This window comes from Tremella mesenterica (assembly GCF_000271645.1).
Source record: "Tremella mesenterica DSM 1558 unplaced genomic scaffold TREMEscaffold_17, whole genome shotgun sequence".
Classification (NCBI taxonomy): domain Eukaryota; kingdom Fungi; phylum Basidiomycota; class Tremellomycetes; order Tremellales; family Tremellaceae; genus Tremella; species Tremella mesenterica.
Genome location: NW_006711241.1, coordinates 160,589 through 183,798, shown reverse-complemented (window position 1 = coordinate 183,798; position 23,210 = coordinate 160,589). Strand labels below are relative to the sequence as shown.

The following is a 23,210-nucleotide window of genomic DNA, read 5'->3' as shown; positions in this document are numbered from 1 at the left end:
TTGCTGGTACATTGACTGTTTATGTTCAGGTTGTTCATTCACTGACTAGAACGAAATTTCGCCCGTTTCAGGGGCATAGCGCCAATCCTCTTCTGATGTCTGAGCTTCAGGATTCAGGGGAATGCTAGCAGTCAGCGAATACGGATCTTGGAAGTGACTGGTCGGTCCAAATGGTTCACATTCCACCTCTGCAGACGTTGGTGTCCCCTGAGTGTGAGCATCAATGGTGAGCAAATCAGTTCTCTTGGACGTGTCAGGAAGTTGAGGCAAGCTAGGCGCATATTGTTGCTGTTGATCATGACCAGGTTCGGGTACGAGGAGATGTAACCAGTTGGCCTCTACGGAGGTCGGGAGGACGCTTGATGAGTTACTCTCGTTTTCAACAGGAGATGGGTAGGATACGGGCGGTGGCGCCCCTGTACTTTGATTCAGGTAATTTGGGGGAACCTGCACAGTCCCCGAGAAAGGATCATGTAGAGGCTCTGGGACAGGCGCTTCAGTGTCCTCTAGTTCACATGCATGATCGACCGGCATAGGCAGAGGATCAGGGTCAGGGGATGGAATACGTTCTGATGATAGGGTTTGACTTGGTTCTGGTGTTGTCAAAGGCCAAGGCGGTTTGAGAGTCACTGGCGACATTGTCAAATCCGTCTCATGTGCACTTGAAGCAGCCTTGAGAGTCAACATGTTGCTTGTGTCAAAAACATACAAACTTACCCCTAACAACCCGGGTACTTCACGGATAGCCTTTATAGATATCGTTCTGGATGGTACGAGTTTGAGTGATTTGTCTCCGATCCTGAGCAGCAAACGCGAGAGACGTTTGTGGCGGGTTTCGTAGGCGTTCCGTCCTGTCGACAACTGGCCAGGAAGGAAAGTTCGTTGCATTATTCTCGCAATCGCCATGGTTGTCGTCCACTCGGCGAAGACTATTTTGGTCAGTGACTGAAGGCATTGTGAAGCTTGATCTCTCACCAGAATCCAGAGGCACCTCATGTCTCGCCAATCCCAACTTCTGTTCGAGAGACAGTGGCGCTCTGTCCTTGAAGGACATCATGACGGGCCCCAAAGTGCTTTGTGATTTACGGAGAACTCTTACTGCAGTTTCCAAGGCGTGATAAGCCCTGATCAATTCTTCGAGGCGTTCGTCTTCGGTCGGCTGCTCAATCAGTTTGGATTTCATTGCAACGGGACGACTCACTAGAGACAGGATCTGCTCATGAGTGGTTAATTCGGCGCCATCCTCTGGGCACAGAAGGTACGGCAGGCGAGTACCCGACTCCAGTGACTTGCGAAGCAAGAGCAGTCCGTACCCGTAGGCGTTCCAAGAATCAAATTTTTTTGATCCCAGGGATTTTTCCAAAGTCCGCACTCTCTTTCTGAGCCTCTCAAGTCGGTTCCTGCGCTGTCGCTGATCCTCTTCAGTACGGTCGCAGTCGATCGAGGACAAATATGATGCGATAATCTTACACGCGTTGATAGTGACGTCCAAACGCTGTTGCAAATCCGCTACGCCTTCAGTGATAATTTCGATTGAATGATAGACGACTTACTGTCTACGAGTTTGTCAGGATTCTGAAAGTACGCTTCGATCTCGGGACGGGTCATCAAGCACTCGGTACCATCACGTAAGGCAGAGCAGTGAGAGGGTATTCCAGGAATGGGGCGTTTTTTCACAAAGTGGTGCAATACCAACAAGGACACTTCGACATAATCGGTCTCGGCTTCACTCATGACTTGGAAAGTTTCAAGAACAGTGATTTGAATTTAGACTGAGATGTCTACCTTAAGTATCTTACTCCCACCCCTTCATCCTTGTGGGTCAGGTCTCGAGGCCGTGAGAACCTTCCGCTTGTGGCAGGTGGCGCGATCTCCGCATGAGTAGCATAGTCTCAATACGGTTAGCTAGTGTGGGTCAAGAAGCCTAGCGTGAGATGACAGGTCAGAAGACTTAGATGACCAAAGGAAGGTGATACTCGAAATGACACGTCAGGAATCAGTCACTGTGGCACTTTGTTCTTTGTGGCGTTTTTCAGACCGACCCCCTTTCACGGTTGAAACGTGGAGATAACTTTATATGTAAACGATAACCAGTGTCCAGGGGCATGACACAAGTTACTTGATGGACTGTTCCCTGGTCTAACACATGGTTGCACCATAGATGATACAGCATGACTACCAAAATTCATCAAATCATCCCCTTGATCGGGAAACTCGAGGATCTTCCGACCTATGCTTGTCTTTCTTCTCTTCCTTTGGGGGAAGGAACGGGTTGATAATTGCTGTAGCTCCCTTGATATCAGTCCTTCATGATCATTCGCCCCTTGCTCTCAACTTGTATATCCTTCAAATATGATAGCATACAAAAGTCGTATGAGGAATTTAAAAATGGAGACTCACATAACATGTCCGTTTCTCTTGCACCAACTTTTTACTACTATTGATCCTCTCTTTCATGATTGTACCGGTTTTAGAATACAATGCTAGACATAGGATAGCTTTTACCTACCCGTGAGTACAGTTTCCACCAATTCTGACGTGTGTGCGTCACCATCTCTTTCTCAATGATGTCCCCCGAGCTCGTGCAAAGATGCTTTCTCCCCTTTTAGTCTTTGAACCTTTCTAACAGATTGGATTATACGCTCTCTTCCATACTAAATGATGCACTTGTCATCATGGCAAGCATAAGTATGAGAGGTGATGAAGAGACTAGGAAGAATCAGTATGACTTACCTTTGGCCACCAGAATAGAGGAAGGGTACTACCAAAAACCAAAAACTCGATGTATCCCATAACTGCCAGAATCACCCAGTAAGCTTGCCTGATGATCAATCATTCCTCTAATCAATGGACCAACCGGTCTGATTTACCGAGACTTCCTCTTGAATTCTCTTCCATTTCTTTCGTTCATCCTCCCCTTGCGGACAAGCGAGTACGAGTACTGGACATATGAACCACATGAAATGACTCACCATAATTGTCGATCTTCCCGAGAAGCGTTGAAGAGGGATGATAGACTGCACCAAACGGGGATGAAGTAAATCAAAGGGAAAGGGAGTAGGAATTGGAGGTACCAAGGTGCTGACCACCTGAAGTTCAGATCACTCTCTCCCATCCCTTGCCCATTCTATGCGCTATAAGACACCAAGATAAAATTGACTCGGGAGTGATCGAAAGACCAATACCAGAATGGTTCCGAGATACATTTGGTCGGTACGAAGCCGATCATAGGAGTGAAGAGGAGGAAATGAGTTGACGAAAAAGCGGGATAGAGAGACGTTGTCCCTGGCCCCCTCTATGGGCTACAAGACATCATAATAAGATTGACTCAGGTGTGAACAAAAGACCAATGCCAGAATGGTTCCGAGATCCATTTGATCGGTGTGAAAGTTGACCATAGGAGCGAAAAGAAGGAAATGAGTTGATAGAGAAGCGGGATTGAGAGAGGGAGAGAAAGTGGAAGAGACATACTTACCAGAATGCTAGATGGAGAAGTACGAAACCTGGTAAAGCTCTATGAGGCCGTGCGAAACATCTCAAGAAAAGATCAAGTTGAGGTGAATGTGTTTTGATCTAATTATCAATTCATTCAATCACATTATCCTCAATTCGCAACCTTTCCAAAAGTTTGGAATGAGTAAAGCATGTGTGGGTGGGTGTTGGAAGGACAAGAGAAGAGATTTCATTTTGAACGGGGGAGATGATGAAGAAATGAAAGACCAACAGACGAGATTGTGTTGTTGTTATGAGTTTTAAAGGAAGAATATTGAAGGAATAACTCACAAAATCATTTATCAATTCTTCCGCCTTAATCTCATGAGCTTTTAAACCTATAGAAGGATCTGTCCATCTTCCTCTTTTCTTCAAATATTCTTCTCTTTCATCTTCATCTACATCTTTCTTCGAGTTTTTCGTTATACGTTGTCTATTCAAAGCTGCTTGTTGAGCTGGTGTCCAAGCTCTCAAAGCTCCTAGAGCGTCATCATCTAATCTCTTACTGCTCATCTGTGTCCTCTACTAATCAATCGTTGTACAACTGTCGGGGTAAGAAAATTCTCGGCTTAGATTTTTATCCTGTGAGATTTATTGAGGGTTTGTCAGTGGTTGAATAAGTTGACCGAATTTGTTATTTCGTAAGAGACTTGTGTCGTACGTGATGAGATAAAGGGATGAGTGAAAGGAGTCAGATGAGATTGGTGAGTAACATGTGTATGACACAGTCCTTTGTCAATTTGTATTTCCATTCCTTTGTTCTCAGAAGAAAGATAATCACATACATATGATTGTCCATCTGTATATAGATCTTCACATTTCTGTCGTTTCTCCTTTACACATAACCCGTATGGAAAAAGGATTCGACCGGCGATCCCATTTTCCTTCGATCTGATTAGAGTATCGTACTTCACAGACTTCATCATCGAATTGGATCGAATTGGAGCTAGACGAGAGTATTCGGAATGTTTCAATTATTGTACCTCTTGTTGGATACCTAGAAGAACTCATGGTACAGATGGAGATTGTCACCGATAGAGGGAATGTAGATTATTGTTCTGTGGACAAGTGAGAAAGGTAAATCGGATGTATGAATGTTGATTTTCACGCCCAAGCATTCCATACTTCCCATTCTTGACTACTATCTCCTTTACTCCACGGAACCAATTGTCCACCCCATGGGAACTCCTCGTATTCGGTTTGTACACCAGGTAAAGAACTGGACAAGGCCAAAGTCTGATTATCGAGCATATGATTTGTGGGGATGAGTTCGAATGTACCTTGACAATTGGTGACGTTTGAGAAGGAAGAACCACATGGTTTATCTTTGTTTGGGTTGAAGAACCCTAAATATGAGTATGATTCTTATTTATGATTATCAGGGTGATATTCCAAGATAGCAGAACTTTGCACCGTTCTGACTCCAAGCTCAAAGTGAAGAACACGGGGTAGGGGTTAGTAGGGAAAAGTCATGGTTGCCGAATCATAGAGTGGGGGGATGATCATCCGAGAGTCTCGAGGAAAAGAGGGGACGGATGAGAAAGGAGGAAGGAGATAGAAAGACAAAGGTGAGAATCATGAAGGCAACTCACATAGTGTCTTGGAAAAGGCGACTGGAGGTTGAGCACAACTATACATCACCGCCCAATGTTCAGCCATGACTGACGGATCCCATTTGGGGCATATACCTAGTACGATTAGCGTTCTTTCCGTGACACGTTCCCCAAGTTCATCCGCACTTCACCCAATAGAACCATTCACGCCTTTTCAAGAGCCCATATCGATTTTATGAGAGAGGGGTGTCAAGGAGGATCAAGAGGGATCAGCGCTCACAATTCCCAGTACCAGGTGCTTCCAAAGTTCTTCTCGCTCCTGAACAAGCAGCAACAACACTGACTGTCCCTCCTATTTGACCATCATTATCCGCTGAATTCAACTCTGCCACACTCCAAGCGTAAGGCTCACTAGCGTCCGGTGCCAAACCTCCGTCAGATCGTAACGCGAGGAAATTCCCCGTAGAAGAAGATTTGATATAATAATATCCGTATGGTACCGGAGTAGCGGCGCATGCTACTTCAGTAGAATTATCGATTATTTGACTTGGATCCACAATGAGATCTGTGACTGCTCCTCCTAATAGACTTAAATCCCTTTGCTCTCCCATTGATCTTTTGGAGTAAAGGTCTTCTTCGCCGTTCAAATGAGAAACTGGTGTTTCTTGTGAATGAGGATCGGAATTTGGGATAGGGGAATGATCGTGTGAGAGTGAAAGAGGTTGATCATCTTGTATTGGAGGTATAGGAGAACGTGGGAGAAGGTTTTGAGCGTCTAGAGCTGTGAATCGGGATGGTGGATTGAGATTGTGTTCATCTTTTGGAATGAGAGGCGAATGAGTTATATCGATACTTAATGTCCAGCGACGATGTGGAGCAGGGGCAGGAATACCTAGTACGCCTGTTTGGAGGTAAGATAAAAGGACGAAAAGAGAAATCACCTTCGAGGTGGATGACATGGAGAATGAATGAATATCCAGTATTTGTAGTTGACTAAGATAAAAGAAGGAGGATATGATCCTATTTGATAATCGAGGTGAAATCAGTCGATAGTTTAAGAAGTGACAGAGAGGAAAAGAGATATTGTTGTGATGGCGATGTTTGAAAAGAAAGAATGTGATCAGAAATGGAGAAAGATAGAAGAAAGAGGATGATTCCAAGTACACACTCAACCTATTTCTACACCTGCATTTCTCATGGATCATGAGTATTCGGTCAACTAGTCTGGGAGTAAAGGTACATTGTGATAATGATAACAAAGGTAAATACAACCTTTGGGATCAGTTTCAAATGACCCATGAAATTTTCCCATACTTCAGACTCGAGTTTAGATTCCTTTGGGATCATCGTTCCGTGTGATCATTCCTTTCGGTTTCCCCCTCGATAGAGGTCGGGGTTTACATGAGTGAGAACTTAGCTCCTGGTGCCATCGATGACAAGATATATAGAGATATGAATGATGGTTTGAAAGTATGCTTACGTAGTGATAAAACTTTTAAGATGCAAATGCTATTTTCGTTCCCTCGTTGTCCACACTGATACCAAAGACGGGCCCGCGTCGGATATCGAAACACCCTCTTCATGCGAACATTTTCGCATAAACCTTCCTTTCTTTCTCCTTCCGGGCCTTCAATCTAGCTTCCACTTCCTTCAACATCTTCACGATGCCCGCATCGCCGGGAACAGCTTGGAGGGCGGTTTTGAGATCGATCTCAGCTCCTTCGTCGTCTTTCACCAAAGATTTACCCAAGGCACGACGGTAGAGGGCTTTACCACGCTCGGCATCGGTCAGACCGGTCAAGGATAGAGCACGGGAGGCGAGAGAAATAGCGAGAGAACCAGCCGGTGGGGAACATTTGATCGCTGCTAGTGCCGCGTTGGTCAGGAGGGGTATACGACTGTTTGTCAGCTGGGCGCTCATGTCCATGTACCGTATTGAACACATTGGCGAGGCCGAGTAAAAGTGATGTACTGTGCTCGAAGGGAGCGAGCGCAAGTGTCGGGTGGAAATGTGATCGAAGGGGAGGAACTTACGCGACACGGAACCTGTCCTCCAATTCCGCATCCCCATCCAGCAAGACAGGATGGACATCAAGGTATCTAAGAGCTTTTTGATACTTGTCCAATGCGGTGGCAAATTGACCGTTTTTGAATTCCCTGTCACATCAGCTCGGAACGTTTCATGAACACTTTTGAGCTCACGTAGTTCCGATTTCTTTCAACTTCAATGCCACACCAAGTGCCTCCTCTGGTTTCTCCGTATCTACTCCCTCTTCATCTGCTGGGTAATCCTGCTCTGTCAGTACATGATCTCAGCCGCAAGATGATCACGAGACAAGGTCAGAAGGAGGACAACATGGAGAAATAGAATGAGGAGGCGAGCACAAGAGCAGCGGGTGATGAGAGAGGAATAACGGAAATTCACTCACCTCCCAAATGTCCTCACCCGCCGCTCCTTCCTGAGCCGACCTCCTCTCCTCTTCCTCCTTTGCTAGATCCTCTTCTGTCAAAACGCCGGCAGCGACAATCTTGACCTCTTCGTTCGGTCGATCCGAAGTAGTTGGTAAGGCCTCTATGCGTCGTACGAGACCACGGTTAGTTCGTACCTTGCCGAAGATTACGTGTTTTCCATCGAGATGAGGAGTGGGTACGCTGAGGTCAGATAGGATAAAATCATATCGCTGTCAAAGAAGCACGAGGAGAAGAAAAGGTGGTCCAGCCATCACAAAAGAGTGACAAGAGGGAGAAATTCTACCTTTACGAATGAATGGAAGAGGGCCAGGAGTTCGCAATCAGACGCGTGCGTTGAGGAGTGATGGATTACGATAGGGAGTGAGGGAAGGAACACGATTCGAAGTAACATTAGGTCGCGGAGCTGGACTCACGTGGTGATGAAGAATTGGGATCCGTTAGTGTTAGGTCCAGCATTTGCCATGGAAAGTAACATGGGTTTATCATGTTTCAAAGAGAAACCTTCATCTGGAGAATCAGTCATTTGTTTCAGGACCAATCCATAGATATGCTAACCTGCAAACTGTACATCAGCATCGTATCAGTCATCAACAGCGGGGAGGTTTGAGGACTGACCTTTTCTCCATAGATGGATTCTCCGCCTGTCCCGTCCCCTTTTGTGAAATCTCCTCCTTGCAGCATGAAGCTATGTGTCAGCCAATATCACATCGATACTTTATGAGTGAATTTATGAACAGGGGATTTCATGTAGCTACGTAGTCCATGAGATTGTGAGATGACAGGGAGTAGGGAAAGTGTACTAACCCTTTGATACATCGATGGAAGCAAGAACCAGCATATGCCAATTTTACACCAGCCGCATTGGTCTTGTCACCTATGCAAAGTTGTTTGAAATTCTCAGCGGTCTGAGAGGTGAGCGTAAGCCTCACTCTGTGTTCTGCGGGATAAATGACTCATGAGGAGAAGGTGTGATAGGTGAGGTCGGGAGACACACTTTGGGCACCACATCGTCATACAACTCGAATGTCAATCGACCAGCTGGAGCACCGCCGATACTGATATCGAAGTAACACACGGTGTTGGGCATCGTCAAGAAATTTTATAGCTTTCTCGGTTCTACTTTCTTCCAATCTTGAGGTGTTAAAGGTGAGAAGAAAACGAGAGAAGTATATGGGATGTCAAGTAGGTAACTCATGGTACAGAGGTCCTTTTCGAGCAATTTCTTTAGCACAGGTCAGATCATTTTGTGGGGCCCCGCAATTTCTTTCCTACACTTCCTCCACACCAGGAAGAGCACATATCTTTCACCTTTTTCAGCCCCGACCAAGCAACTAGCAGCTGAATCGATATCAAAGATCATGGTCGAAGTCGAAGTCGCAAGTCACAGTCCCATAGCCACTATGTCAAGAAAAGATCATCTCTCAAGGACGTTTGAAGCTTATCGAGCGGAGATAGATTCAGATGTATGTGTCCTTCACTCTCCCACCTCGCTTCGTGCTGATGGCACAGAACGAAAGACGAGAACGTCTCATCATCCTATCTCGATCTATCACACAATTATCCAAGAAACTTATATTTCACTTACATAGAGGAGCTACTTCCTCTCCTGGAGCTAGAGCTAAGATGCTCAATGATGCCAGGACCAAAGAACGTGAGATCAGGGAACAATTTCGGAAGGTAAATGAAGTATTGAGAGAAGATGGGGATGATAAGGGATGGAGATGGCATAGACAAGTGTGAGTCCACACCTTGTCCATGTGAATTTCTGTCTGGGTTACAAAACTGCTCAGAGAGATTGGAGTAAAACGAACCCTGGTCGTGCTGATGAAATAGTTCTCCGGGATTGGAAGAGTATATCGAATCTCTCAGTTTCCTACATTATTTAGAGGGAAAGGGTCTGATCACTCTTTCTGATGTTCAAGCTGCGCTTTCTGATCAAGAGACTGGAGACGCGGTGAGATATACAATTTTATCCCCATCGGTTTACAATTTGGACGAAAGTACATGATTGACGGTCAGTGGCTGGTGGTCACTCCGGAAGACTACGTTTTAGGCATTTCAGACCTCACAGGGGAGTTGATGAGATATGCGACGAACGGTGAGTTTCTAACCTTGGTTGGTCATATTTTGAAGTCAAAATAGTATGCGGGAAGTTATCACTGGCGCCAGCTGTGTAATCGTTGTTTCAAGCTGAAATTTAGCCCTCAGTACTGGAGATCATGAAACCCCTTTGTCTGTGTGTCAATTTGTCCGTGATGTCAAAGCGAGTAAGCAGAGTCTCCTCATATCTCACCGCGACCCCCCCCTCTGAACTGGCCAATTTTCTCCTTGCTATCTGTATTATTGCTGTCTATCATGGACACTGTTGACCACTGGAATTCGACAGAATACCTCCTTTTCTGATCAAACCTCTGGCGAAGAAACAAGAAGAGACGACCCGTTCTTTGGAGAAAATCGAGAGAGGTGAGCTACATATACTTTCCCTTACTCCCTGTGATTGTAATCCCAATGTAACCTCAATGAAGGACGACACTAACAATAGTGTGTTACGCTCTTCGACTGAGATTACTGGAATTTGCCGACAGACCGGAGATCTTGAGACAGATGGCTAAGAGGGCGTTGGACGAAGCGGATCGAGAAGAGATTGACTGAGTGTTGTAATTTGGTTTATTGTATACATTATTGGTATCTCGGACATCATACGTTTCGATCGGATAATGATATGTTCACCCACTGACCTGTCTCCTGTGCTTTCATAAGTGATATGTCAGACGGAGGTGGCGGGCTAAGTAGGAAAGCATGATATAGCCATGTAGCCAAGCACCTCCTTCCTATATGTAGCCTCTGCAAGATGTATCCCTCGGTTCCGACGGAAGTGAGTAGACCTCGTGCGTCATGTTCGCTTCCCACCTCTCCCCTCCCTCACATCCCATCCAACCTTTGCTTCGTTTTGTATATCACCTTATAGCTATAGTCAGCTGAGCATCATGCCGGTCATAGACAAGATCAAAGAGGTCTTCCATTCGAAGAAACCTCATCGATCAGACACTGCTCCTACAATCCCAGCAGGTAAGCTTCACCGTCACTATCATTCCACACCTGTTTCCCAGCGCCCAGAGCTCTACTTGTGTACATCTGTCATTGCTGCTCATATAAGACAGAATCGTAGAGGGGAGCTAATCAGCTAGAAAATGAAGGAGAGGCCACTCCTTACCTCCCCACAGAACCAGTGTTCGATGATTCTAAAGTCATCGTCATCTTCGTCCTCGGTGGTCCGGGAGCGGGTGGGTATCCTTCTCTTTCTCGTGTCTAACTCTCCTCCGCCCATCTTATGTTAACCCTCTCACGATCTCTCGCTCGCACGTGACAGGTCTCCCATTGCCTCATTCGATGTGCATCTAAATATGTTGATTAGATGAAGAAGACTCGCATGACATGATGAATTTAACGAGCTTGGCTAACCTATAGGAAAGGGAACTCAATGCGAAAGACTTGTGAAAGATTATGGTTTCGCTCATCTTTCCGGTTAGTCAATATCATTCTTCCTCAACCTAACCAGAGGAGAACTCAGTGAAACTTCCTATCAATTTACTTGTGTGCTTCATAGGAGGAATAATTCGATATGTGACGTGGGAAAGGTGAATGCACAGTTGGACAAAACTGATGTACAGCTGGAGATCTCTTACGTGCTGAACAAGATCGTCCAGGATCCACTTATGGTGATTTAATTAAAGATTACATAAGGGAAGGTAAGATTGTACCTATGGAAGTGACTGTCAAGGTGGGTTCTTCTTCTCTCTTTCCCCCTCTTTCCCCTGCCATACTCTTAATATGGAGTGGTATCCTCGATCAGCTCATGTCATATATGAAGAAATTCGTCCTCTGGTCTGTTGATTTGTGTAATTGGGAGTGCCATTCTCGCCTCTCTATGTAGAATCGAGAGAACTGATTTACAGTTATTGGAAAACGCAATGAGAGTGTCTCTATCCAATCCCCCAGTCACTTCTGGTCCTTTGGCGGAACATTGGAAGAATGGTAAAGGAAGGTTCCTGATCGACGGATTCCCAAGGAAGATGGATCAGGCTTTGAAGTTTGATGAAGCTGTGAGTGGTTTGTTTCTTTTCTTCCTTTGCTTTTCTTCTTGCCTCACACCTTCTGTCATGAATCTTTTCCCTTGAATATACCAATCTATATAAACGCCTCGACGATTCTGTGTTACTTCTGACATGATACAATTGTCATGTTAAGATTCCATCACAGACAATAAAAACAAAAAAGGAGAAAGGTGAAATAAGAAAACTAACTTTGTAGGTATGTAAATCATCCTTCGTGTTATTCATCAATACCACAGAAGAAGTCATGCTCGTCCGTCTTCTTGAGAGGGGTAAAACATCAGGAAGGGCGGATGATAATAAAGAATCCATCGTGAAACGTTTCCGTGAGTAAATCTCACCACTGAACCTCACAGACTATTCCTTGTCTTCTTTCCTACTTTTCACCTTTCTGCCATTCCTTGAATGCAATGTCATACTCTGGGTAATGTATACTATGTAATAAATCAAAAGAACAGGTAGCGGAGAATGAGCCGGAGCTGGAGAAAAACTGGAAAGGGCATCAAATAGCTATAGCTGACCATGAAGGTACATTCGTAGAAACCTCTATGCCTGTAGTGGATTATTATCGAGCTCGAGAAAAAGTCGTCGAAGTGAGTCATAAACACCTCTTGTCCTATTTCCAAGGCCCTAAAGTTCTACCTCTGTGACTTAGAACCTCTCGTCCTGGGAATCACACGTTCGACCCTCTTTAAACCTTACTCACAGAGTAAATGGAATTCTGGAAATCTTTGTGTCAGCGGGTAATCGTGATACGACAATTGACCCGTAGATCGACTCTTCTCCTCCGGCCGATGTGGTGTATGACAACGTTAGAGTTGCAATCGACGAACGTCTTCCTGATTCTCCCACTTACTTGGGTCAATCTACTTCCACGACATTCACCACTCCCACACCTATCGTGTCCACCACACCTTCTTCTCAGTCTGCTCCAGCTGGTCTCACCCATCAAGTCGAATTGGGTCAAGCTTGATAGTAGGAGGTCAGAATAGAATAAAAGTAGCATGTCAAAGTAGTCAGAAATGCATATACATAGTTTTTGAAAACATCGTCTCCCATAATTTCCCACAATTTCCCCCAGAATTATTTCAGTTGATCATGTCTTACTGAATCTCGTTTTCATACTGCAGAAAGAAGACGGGAAGTTTCTCAATTTGGGATAGAAGTATTTTGTACTCGAACACAACCTCCGAGCTGACGACGTAAGTAGATAAGAGAGGTATTGTGGATAATGTTCACTCCCATTCCATACCCGCTCGATTGATTCGTTCTTGTCCCCTCTTATAAGCATCTTCAAATAACAAACGTTTTCTCCCTGGAAGTAAAGGAGCAGGTGTTACTATAGACGCCCTATCCATTAGCCATCCTTTTTTTTGGATTTTGGAATGTAGAGAAAAGACATACATTGAAGTACCGCAAGAAGGTGCGGGAGTACCCATGATGATACATTCTGATACACCTTGAATTTCATCTTTCTTCGAGAAGAGTGATGCGTCAAACTGTCGTCAGTATTGTACTCACACGCCCAGAGCATATTCCGTTTTGTCCGCGAGTAGATGTTTTTGCGAATGGACCGGCTCATATGTTCAGAGAAGGGAGTAGGGTACATATGAACAAATGGTTTGATGTGATGTGAAAAGATAACATTGAGATTCATGGGAAGAAACATAAGTTCGGGTGGTGGAGTTGAAGTATGATTGAGAGATGGAAATCATGTAAGAATCAAAGTTTTCGAGGAGAATTCAATCAAATAGAAGGAGATATTTGGTTGGTACAGGAGTTGATAGATAAGTGGCAAGTAGAGGAATAGATAAATAAATAGAAGATCAAACAAAGGATACAAAGTAATTGGGAGAGAAAGAGAGACAGGAACAGATACTAACCAAATGATCCGTAGTTTTCTCAAAACTTGCCAACATCAAAACACTATCTTTCATCTTTTGTACACCAAACCTAGTTATACCTAAAACTTCTCCTTTGTAAGTCATCACATCCCCTAATAACATGACATGTCGAGGATCTATACTCATACCGTGTGATTGCATGGTATGTTGGATCTCGTTATAAATGGTAGTACGAGCTGCTTCTATACCTAGAACTTCTGCAGTTTCCATGACGTGATTTGTTTTGGTCCTACGGCCGTCGACGCCTGGATGTGAGTTTATGTCAATGGGCTCTTTTTGATACATGAGGTATTTCCTAAAATCTTTTGTTTTTTCCAGATATTGGAATACCAGGTGACGGATGTGAACTGGGAAAAGTAAGAGGTTAAGGCGCAGATGGAAGAGATGATACGGAGCAATTGTGAGACGTTTGGATGACGAATACGTATAAATGAGAAGCTGGAGTTGCACAGATTCCAGAGGCAAGGATGGACAGATGTGTATATAAGAAACGAGAGAATCGTCCCAGGAACACAGACGGGAAAAGACAACCCACCGTCAGTCCCCATCACCTCGGCCAACCCGTATCCAGTAACTAACAACCTATTGATATTCTGATTCTTTTCATCCTTCGTGATAACCCCTCTATCAGCTTGAGGTAAACCTTTGATTTGAACATCCGGAAGTGCCCTTTTGAGAGCTTTGAGACGTTCATACAATCCTTCAGTTTTATCTCCTTTACCGCTTACTTCTGGGTATATTTGGATTCTAGAGCCTTTGTGGAATGAGAATGACTGTTGCGTCAGTTCTGACTCAACTGTTCGTGCGTAGATTATCGCTCAAATTGTTCCTAACAACCATTTTGATCATAAGGCCAAGGCAATCAGAGGACGTATATAGAGAGATGAGGTACGAGGAGGGGACAGAAACCGAGAGCGAGATGGGAAGTGGGAGAAGCAGGCGAGAAGCGGAGTGGAAAGAGACTGAGAGAGGGGGTGAAGGAAGGAGAAGGGGAGGGAGAAAGACGCAAGGGAAACTTACACTCTGGGTCAACTTCAATTTCGATCCAATCAAACTTTCTTTTATACTATCCAGCGTTATCTCCAATTGCAACCTCTGTACCGCCTCTAAATCAATATGTACCATTATATAACCCATCGCATTGCTCCAAGACTCTTCGATAACCGAAGCGATATCACCCAAGACCGTCTTCTCAACTCTTCCCTTGACGATCCTAGCGGCATGTTCAGAAGTAGCGTTCACAAGTTCAGCAGTGATAATAGGCGTACTGATCGTTTTAGAGGCGTTGATGATTTCTTTGATTCGAGGTACTCCTAGAGTAACGTTCATTGATGCTACACCTGCGAAATGAAAGGTTTTGAGGGTCATTTGAGTACCTGGTTCACCAATCGATTGAGCCCCGACAGCTCCTACTGTGGATCCTGTGGGTCAGTTAGTGAACTCCTTCTCTCTGTTCTGAGATAATCTTGGCCAAGGTAGTTAATGGTGAATGGTGAACATCAGGCATAATAGATGATTAGTGTAGAGGGAGAGATTGAAGACTAGCTATGGATGGTGAGAACTGATGTGAAGAGCTGTCAGTGCGAGTATGTGGAGTGATGCAGGAGATAGACAAAGAACTCGCCTGGTTCAATTTTTGATCGAAGATAACGGATACGACATATTTCAAGGAATGTTCGGATTTGATCTTGGGAGACTTTGTTGGTATTGTCCAACACTTGCTTGATGGCGACTATGTCTCAGCTCATCATATCCAGACGTAAAACAACGAGCTGTAGATCGCAGGTTGAGGGAACAAACTGAGAATCACGCAGAAGGAAGGATGAAAGGCAAAGACTGAATTAGAGAAATATTAGGGTCACGTAGGGAAAAAGATGAAAAGATGGATATTTGAGTAAGTTTCAAGCTACGCAAGGAGGAAAGAATGAAAATAAATGTTAGAGTGTCAAAATGACAAGCATTGAAGACACAGGAATGGGACCGATAAAGAGGTAAACGACGATTGAAAAATGAAACGACACATACAATCATCGGGAACAAGCAAATCACCATACTCTTCAGCATCTTCCAATGTGTCCGCAGGAGGTAATCCTCTTGACAAACGTTGATCTGCCATAACCTTGACGATATTATCCCTGACAAAGGCGAAAGTGTTTTCTCGGAATTTATCATGACAACTTTCCCAGCCTGTCAACATTTCCGTTGATACTATCTTTTTGGTTGATCTACCACGTCTGTTTCTCTTCGTTTGTGGTTCGGTGACTTCGGCACTTTCGGGGAAAATACGTTGAGCAATGGCGAGGACTTCATATGGCAATAAAGCTCTGCCACCACGGGATGCGATGCGCTATGACTCAGTCCTCTTGATCTAGTACGTTCCATCGTGACTCATGAGTCCAGAACGAGCTCGTAGCGTGTTGGGATGTACTCGGGGAGGGAGAGGGATCACGCAGTACGTGCGTCAGAAGCGCGTAACGAATGTGTAAGGCATGCAAGCGGGTGAAGAAAAGGGGGGAGGCAAGGATCTGAGAAGCGATTCAGAGGAGGAAAAAGGAAAGGGAGGGAAGAAGAAAGAGGAGGGAAGGAGAAAGAGACGAGAAGAGGCGAAGAGGAAAAGACAAGACCACTCACCGAAGCATGTGTCCAAGTCCTACCATAATCAACAGGAGTAGCATCTCCTTCCAAACAAGCAGGATCTAACATATCATCACCATATTGGAATTGTACCACTCCACCTTCTGAATTCCTAACACTTAAATCATAATGTGTTGATAAATCTTCCATAGCTTTCATCAACCTTCTGGCCATATAACCAGTTTCAGCAGTTTTGACAGCTGTATCGACCAAACCTTCTCTTCCAGAAATAGCATGGAATAGGAATTCAGTTGGAGATAAGCCTGTGTAGAATGAATTTCGAACGAATCCTTTCGAAGGTGGATTTCTAGATTTTTTATGGAAATGTGGTAACGAACGATCTTGAAATCCGTTTGGTATACGATTACCAGAAATGATTTGTTGACCTACACAAGCGACCATTTGAGCTACGTTGATGACGGAGCCTGTGACATCAGATGTTTTCTCAGATGACTCGTGGGATATGTGTGGTGGATGGGAGATTAGATAACTCGTGGGACATGTATGGTGGATGGGAGATTAGAGACGACATGTCAGTGATGGGTGAAGATGAATGAAGATGGGAAAAGATTGGTGAAGATGAGGGGGGAAGAAGGTCAGGTGTAAAAACGTAGAAACGACTGACCTTTAGATCCACAAGTAGCCATAATCAAAGGAGCATTATGTCTACTAAGATCTTGCATACATAACTCTCCAACTTCACCACGAACTTTTGATAAAGTCCCTGAAATCTGTTGTTCCAAAGTAGTATCTTGATCGCATCCAGGAGCGTTCTCCAATAACCCTTTTTTTGCCTTTTCTATCAAATCATCACAATACTTATAAGCTTCTTCAACTTTACCATCTTTACTTAAATGTAATTTCGGTCCTGGAATAACATCGTTGATACCTAATGAGAAACCTTGATTTGCCAACCATCTAGCAGCTAATTTAGCCAGTCTATTCATTCCTGCTGCAGCTTCATCCGGACCATAATCACGTAAAATAACTCCAAAAACAGATTTCTTCTTTCCATCTCCTACTGTATTCTTATCAAACACTCCACACATGATTTCACTATTGACAATGACCAAATATCCATCATTCGGGGACATATCAGGTGGGAAATGATCTTTCGGATCAGGATCTTTCATCGTTCTGCATTTAGCTTCCAGATTGACTTTGATTCTAGAACGACGATTTGGTTTCATGAGAACGTTGAATATTTGTTTTCCTGTCCAAAGACGTTGAGGTTTCCATATTGTTGGTGGAGGGATATCAATGTCCAAATCTGCGTCACAGAAGAAAGAACAAATTTGAGTGAATTGTTGACGACTGAAAAATCGATCTCGTCGGGAAAGAAGGAAAGAACCAGTGATGAAATCTTGTATGGCGGCAATGATAGGTTCTCCATTTCGAGGAGTCACTAGGTTTTTCTTGACGCTCATCAGTTCCAAAGCTTCAGTTCGGGCTTCTTCCGTTTGAGGGATGTCTCAATGATCAGCTCTCTACCACGGTACGTATGTGAGTTTGATGGTAAACTTACGCAAGTTCATCTCATCACCGTCGAAATCGGCATTGTAGGGGTTGCAGACACATTCGTTTAGTCGAAAAGTTCGCCATGGTCGTACTCGTACTCGATGACACATGATAGATAGCTTGTGTAAACTAGGTTGTCGGTTGAACAATGCGATACTATCTGATCAGCCACGATCCCCGTCATTGACACATTCGGTTACTCACTCCCCATCCCTGACATGTCGATGTACCACATCCCCAATTTTCAGTTCCCTCGCCACCAAGGTCCGTCTCTCAACATCTTTGATCATGTGCAGCGCCGTCCGAACAGTTGTTCCATCTGGAGCTTTTCTTTCCAAAATGTTTGCACCCGGATGAAGCTTGGCACCGTGAATGATGGCCTGACGCATTGCTACGATGTTGTAGTTGTTCACTCGTTCAGGGTAAGACAATTTGACAGCCACTTTCTCAGGAACTGCTACCTCGTCTATTCGTAAATTAGGATCCGGCCCGATGACGGTTCTTCCGGAAAAGTCAACACGTTTGCCCGACAAATTACCTCGGAATCGACCTTGTTTTCCTTTGAGACGTTGGACAAAACCCCGATTGGGTTTGCTCTGTCATCGTCAGCTACTAGACCAATACGAAGATCAGGAACCTCACCCCCGGAACAGACAAACCTGGAGTCTGTGAGTTGATATACAAAGCTACCACTTGCCCGAGATTTTCCCAGTTAGCCTTACTTCGTCAGTTGGACGGATCAGAAATTGACAATGACTTACCATTATCTGTTCAATACCTCTCCCACTCTCCATAGTCAACTGTAGTAGCTTGTTATAATGAGCGATCTCTGCCAACTTGACAGTCAAATCATCTTCGTTATTACCCGATTCTGACGCAACGGAAGGTCGAATAGCCGGGGGTGGTACCGACACATATCTCCAGATATAATCTTCTGGTCGACCAACTTCAGGATGCAATGACAACAGTTCACAGTCCTATTCGTCAATCACATTTGTCATGATAAATATGACAATCCTACTCACCTCAGCTGTGATCCTCTGGAAGAGAGCTAAAACCTTGACAGGATTCAAATCCTCCACCACAGACCCAAGATTGCCTTTCAAGGTTATATCGTCCGCGATGGCGGTGGTGAACTTTGATTCGAAATCCGCTTTCATTGCACCCATTTTCTTCGCTCTAAAAGGTTCGTGAACGATTTTCATAGCTCCTACTTTCTTGACCGGTCCATTGGCAGCACCACAATGAGCACAAATGTTTTGTTTCTTACATAAAGTCAAGACGGATTTATTCGCACTCGTCCTTTGTCTTGAGTCGATGTTGGCATGTCTAAAACGTCGTAGGAAAGTTTCTCGTTCTTGTCGAGGTAGAAGTATTCGAGAGCAGGTTTTACAAATACAAGAAAGCATATTGATGGTAGGACGAAAATAACCAATGTGAAAAACAGGGAGAGCGAGTTTGATGAAACCGTAATGACCGACACATTTCGCAGGTTCTTCTCCACAAGTAAGACATCTTCGACCTTTTTCATTAGGACCCTAAGGTTGTAAGCGACTTCGATATTTGATACGAAGCGAGAGGGAGGAAGATGAGGAATGAACTTACCATACGTCCATCTAATGGACCATCTTTCGCAGTCGTCCTACTGCCATCTTCGTTATTCACGTATAGATCGGCAACGGAGACTTCAACCTCTGATATTCTGACAATGTCCTTAGGTGTGAAAGGCTGGAATTGGATATGTTTTCTGATCTCATCAGTTTTGGGGAATTGTGCCAGGAATTGCTCACTCACATTCTCTTGGGAACGTCCTGAGCCACGTAAGACTTGTCATTATGGTCCACCTGATACCAGTCTGCCATGATGAGCCCGATATCCCTAGTACACTGGCGAGAAGGATAACGAGCGGGCAAGTACAGTAACTCGTAGCAGCAATACGAGTATAACAGTAAGATTTCAGTACAAAACTCGCTCGCAATGGAGAACTGAGATTCGAGTGGGAAGAATTTGATTCCGCTCTTCCACGTGGCACCATATACAGTCCCATTCCATCCCAATCCACAACCATAAACTCCACTGCCGTCGCTCTATACCTCGACTTGTCTCTCAAAATCCTCATCGGTCCAGGTGAAACAAGGTCCTTACATCACAATGTCCAGATCTACTCTCTTACAATCCCAAACGAACGCCCTTCTCACCCTTTTGAACCTCAACGAACCTCCCACTTCTTCCAGCTCATCTGCCGATCCCTTCCCTCGCCCTTCCTCTCCAGCAGCAAAATACTCTGAACCTGCCGGTCCACTGGTATGGAAAGTTCTCGTATTGGACGAGTTGAGTAAAGATGTACTAGCCACTAGTTTAAGAGTACAAGATCTTAGAGAGCAAGGTGTCACTTTGCACATGTAAGTGTTTCCCCCTCTATCAATGACAAGTCTCTAATCTTATAGGCAATTACATTCCCCTCGACCTCCTTTACCAGACGTACCAGCTGTATACTTTGTATCTCCTACATTAATCAACATTCAACGTATCGCCCAAGATCTCAATCCTCCATTATACTCAGCATATCACATTTCATTCACTTCTTCCCTATCTCGATCTTTACTCGAAGAATTTGCTTCGTTGATCTTGGCCAATGACCCCACCGGTCAAACGGGTCAATTGATAGCTTCTGTCCATGACCAATTTCTGGAATTTCTCGTTCCTTCTCCAAATCTCTTCTCGTTGTTACCCCGTCGAGAAGTGAAACAAGAAACGAACGGTGTCAATCACAAAACCCCCAAAACGAAGGATAAAGAAATCGAAGGACGTCCGAGTTACGTAGTTCTGAATGATCCTAAAGCTGGAGAAATCGAAATCGAAGAAGAGATTGAACGTATTGCAAAAGGTTTATTCAGCGTCATCATCACTATGGGTGTCATACCCATCATCCGTTGTCCGAGAGGTAACGCTGCCGAAATGGTCTCGAGGAAGTTGGAAGCAAAACTCAGAGATTACCTCGCTTCTTCTTCTCAACGTGGAGCTGCATCTAGAGATGGGGGATATGGCTCAGACGGTTTCAGTAATTTACAAAGACCATGTGAGTTTCTTCAGTAGCGATAAGTAGAGATGGAACTGATTGTGAAAGTGCTAGTGATTTTGGATAGAAACGTTGATCTCATCCCCATGCTCTCACATTCTTGGACATATCAAGCTCTGGTTCATGATGTTTTGGATATGAAACTCAATAGAGTCACCGTTGAATCTCCTGAGAATGGTCGACTGCAAAAGAAATCGTATGATATTGATTCCAAAGACTTTTTCTGGGCGAAAAATGCTGGAAACCCTTTCCCACATGTAGCAGAGGATATAGATGTTGAGTTGAGTCGGTATAAAGCCGATGCGGCTGAGATCACTCGATCAACAGGTATAAGTGATGTCAATGATGTTTCTCAAATGTCAGTTTTAGCTCTTCTTCAAAACCCTCACTGCCATTCTCCTGCACCGCAACATGGTCTGTGTTATCACATCATCAAATTTGACACTTGCTAATATGTAGTGACTTTACATCCAACACTGCCAATTTGAAAACAGCCATTACCGCACTTCCAGAACTCACAGCCCGTAAACATACCCTTGACACACATATGAACATCGCCACCGCTCTTCTCCAAGCTATCAAAGAACGCGGTCTGGATAATCTATTTCAAGTGGAAGAAGCAGCTGCCAAACAACCAAAATCCACCGTGATAGCTACTATGAAGGGACAAACGGATGATCCTACGCAACCCGCTCACCCAACTCCAGATGATCAACTTCGATTGGTCATCATCTATTTCTTATCCATGGTTGATAATTCCATGTCGAAGGAAGATCTGGTCGAATTGACGGATATACTCAAAGAGTCCGGGGCGAATGTTGCTGCTTTGGAATATGTGAAAAAAGTCAGGGAAGTGAATAGGATGACTATGATGGCTAGTCAACCTGCTGTTGCTGCTCCTACACAAGGGGGTGATTGGACAAAAGGTTTCGGAGCTTTGGGTAGTAGGGTATGTTTTCTGTCCCTGCATCATTCACTACCACTCAGCTATACGTATGGAACCAACGCTGGTTATTGAAATTATTACGGATGATTTGGGATTGAGGTATGTGTGTGAGGACAGATACTGATTGACAGATCACTGACAGATTACGAGAAGGAGGTATAAGTGGTGTAGGTCTCGACAACCTAATCTCAGGAGTCAAAAACTTCCTTCCTGCTCGTAAAGAACTCACGGTGACTCGATTGGTAGAAGCTTTGATGGAACCATCATCAGCTACTAGTCAAGCTTTACAAGATACAGACGATTTCCTCTCTTTCGATCCCAGAGCCACACGATCTCGTAATCCAGGTCAATCGAATAGGACTAGACAACAATATCAAGAGAGTATAGTGTTTGTGGTTGGAGGAGGAGGATATGTGGAGTATGGTAATTTGATGGAATGGGCAACGAGGAGTCAAAGAGATGGTGGTGGAGGTGGGAAAAAGATCACTTATGGGAGTACGGAAATAATGAATCCTACTTCTTTTGTGAGGACTTTAGGGGATTTGGGAGCTGCTTGAGATTGAAGGTGAGGGAGAGGGTATATGCATCAGTGTTCAATGTTTACATTATAAATTGTGATATCACACTGAGCATCCCTTGGCTGCCGTATGATATGTATCCTCGCACATAGATGCTCTGCACAGGTAGATGGCGGAAGTAAATAGTAACCCCCGTTTCCGACGGAAAACCGACGCGACACGGCGCAAAAGGTCAATGCGCGAACACTCCATCGTAACCTGTTGGGTGATGATGGAATGCATAAAGAGACAGAGAGAAACTACGTGTATGTATACGGGATCAAATTGACCTATCGCCGATACGTGTGTTATCTCCGATACCTTCGACACTCCCCTCGAGAGGTTAATCTACCTTCTCACCATCAGAACCCCTTTCCTCACTATCTTCTATGTCTTCTTCACTGTTTGGATACCTTTGGTATGTTCAAGTCGGAGAAAGACTGTCTGGATGTGGTGGGTTGTTCCGGAGAGAGGTTTAGTGAAGATATCTGCTCTCTGCTTACTTGTATGAATGTATTCCAACTGAATATCCTTACTCTCCACTCTTTCTCGTACTAAATGATGTTTGATATCAATATGTTTCGTTCTTGCATGTGTGATTGGGTTGCCGGAAAACTTGATGGCACTCTGATTATCCACGTGCATTACTGTAGGACTAGAGACAAGACTCCCCTGTCCAATTTCTCGAAGGAGAGTTCGGAGCCAGAGAACTTCTTGAGTAGCTTCAGCATACGCGACATATTCAGCTTCCATCGAAGATGTTGAGACCGTAGTTTGTCTGCGAGAAGACCAGCTGATAGGAGAGCCGTGGAGGTACATGACATAGCCAGTCGTGGACTTGCGTGTATCTTTACATCCACCCCAATCAGAATCGACATAACATTGAAGATTACGAGGAGATTTGGCTCCACCAAGGGTAAGACCAATGTCTCGGGAATGAGAG

General features: G+C 44.4%; 8 protein-coding genes across 8 annotated transcripts; 3 read left to right on the top strand and 5 right to left on the bottom strand.

Moving 5' to 3' along the window:
- Window positions 1–45: 45 nt before the first annotated feature.
- TREMEDRAFT_65898 (uncharacterized protein) lies at window positions 46–1,734 on the bottom strand (the record flags this gene model as incomplete). Its single annotated transcript, XM_007007991.1, has 5 exons — window positions 46–672; window positions 718–929; window positions 976–1,159; window positions 1,202–1,509; window positions 1,554–1,734. 5 exons carry the CDS (start codon window positions 1,732–1,734, stop codon window positions 46–48), a joined length of 1,512 nt encoding a protein of 503 aa, XP_007008053.1.
- Window positions 1,735–2,561: 827 nt separating this feature from the next.
- TREMEDRAFT_65897 (uncharacterized protein) lies at window positions 2,562–4,005 on the bottom strand (the record flags this gene model as incomplete). Its single annotated transcript, XM_007007990.1, has 5 exons — window positions 2,562–2,654; window positions 2,734–2,821; window positions 2,973–3,089; window positions 3,476–3,573; window positions 3,784–4,005. The coding sequence occupies 5 exons, from the start codon at window positions 4,003–4,005 to the stop codon at window positions 2,562–2,564; spliced, it is 618 nt and encodes a 205-aa protein (XP_007008052.1).
- Window positions 4,006–4,596: 591 nt separating this feature from the next.
- Window positions 4,597–6,004, bottom strand: TREMEDRAFT_65896 (uncharacterized protein; the record flags this gene model as incomplete). Its single annotated transcript, XM_007007989.1, has 3 exons — window positions 4,597–4,838; window positions 5,085–5,180; window positions 5,326–6,004. The coding sequence occupies 3 exons, from the start codon at window positions 6,002–6,004 to the stop codon at window positions 4,597–4,599; spliced, it is 1,017 nt and encodes a 338-aa protein (XP_007008051.1).
- A 485-nt stretch (window positions 6,005–6,489) lies between these two features.
- TREMEDRAFT_74848 (uncharacterized protein) lies at window positions 6,490–8,688 on the bottom strand. The gene is made up of 9 exons (XM_007008027.1): window positions 8,512–8,688; window positions 8,322–8,422; window positions 8,133–8,202; window positions 8,073–8,079; window positions 7,931–8,024; window positions 7,475–7,697; window positions 7,248–7,336; window positions 7,080–7,202; window positions 6,490–6,943 (listed from the first exon to the last, which is right to left on the bottom strand). The coding sequence occupies exons 1-9, from the start codon at window positions 8,602–8,604 to the stop codon at window positions 6,625–6,627; spliced, it is 1,119 nt and encodes a 372-aa protein (XP_007008089.1). The 5' UTR covers window positions 8,605–8,688; the 3' UTR covers window positions 6,490–6,624.
- A 187-nt stretch (window positions 8,689–8,875) lies between these two features.
- On the top strand, window positions 8,876–10,169 carry TREMEDRAFT_35613 (uncharacterized protein; the record flags this gene model as incomplete). The annotated part of the gene is made up of 7 exons (XM_007007946.1): window positions 8,876–8,980; window positions 9,027–9,253; window positions 9,351–9,471; window positions 9,537–9,615; window positions 9,719–9,793; window positions 9,945–9,980; window positions 10,060–10,169. The coding sequence occupies 7 exons, from the start codon at window positions 8,876–8,878 to the stop codon at window positions 10,167–10,169; spliced, it is 753 nt and encodes a 250-aa protein (XP_007008008.1).
- A 306-nt stretch (window positions 10,170–10,475) lies between these two features.
- Window positions 10,476–12,602, top strand: TREMEDRAFT_45892 (uncharacterized protein; the record flags this gene model as incomplete). Its single annotated transcript, XM_007007961.1, has 8 exons — window positions 10,476–10,586; window positions 10,706–10,801; window positions 10,986–11,042; window positions 11,189–11,298; window positions 11,474–11,620; window positions 11,829–11,955; window positions 12,158–12,222; window positions 12,402–12,602. The coding sequence occupies exons 1-8, from the start codon at window positions 10,505–10,507 to the stop codon at window positions 12,600–12,602; spliced, it is 885 nt and encodes a 294-aa protein (XP_007008023.1). The 5' UTR covers window positions 10,476–10,504.
- A 262-nt stretch (window positions 12,603–12,864) lies between these two features.
- TREMEDRAFT_72470 (uncharacterized protein) lies at window positions 12,865–19,547 on the bottom strand (the record flags this gene model as incomplete). Its single annotated transcript, XM_007008026.1, has 16 exons — window positions 12,865–12,979; window positions 13,034–13,128; window positions 13,513–13,778; window positions 14,069–14,306; window positions 14,554–14,954; window positions 15,158–15,265; window positions 15,559–15,880; window positions 16,165–16,592; window positions 16,793–17,638; window positions 17,693–17,841; window positions 17,890–18,281; window positions 18,328–18,402; window positions 18,447–18,662; window positions 18,711–19,223; window positions 19,291–19,432; window positions 19,480–19,547. The coding sequence occupies 16 exons, from the start codon at window positions 19,545–19,547 to the stop codon at window positions 12,865–12,867; spliced, it is 4,374 nt and encodes a 1,457-aa protein (XP_007008088.1).
- Window positions 19,548–19,836: 289 nt separating this feature from the next.
- TREMEDRAFT_65892 (uncharacterized protein) lies at window positions 19,837–22,267 on the top strand (the record flags this gene model as incomplete). Its single annotated transcript, XM_007007988.1, has 5 exons — window positions 19,837–20,087; window positions 20,133–20,764; window positions 20,813–21,122; window positions 21,224–21,713; window positions 21,842–22,267. 5 exons carry the CDS (start codon window positions 19,837–19,839, stop codon window positions 22,265–22,267), a joined length of 2,109 nt encoding a protein of 702 aa, XP_007008050.1.
- Between the last annotated feature and the right edge of the window lie 943 nt (window positions 22,268–23,210).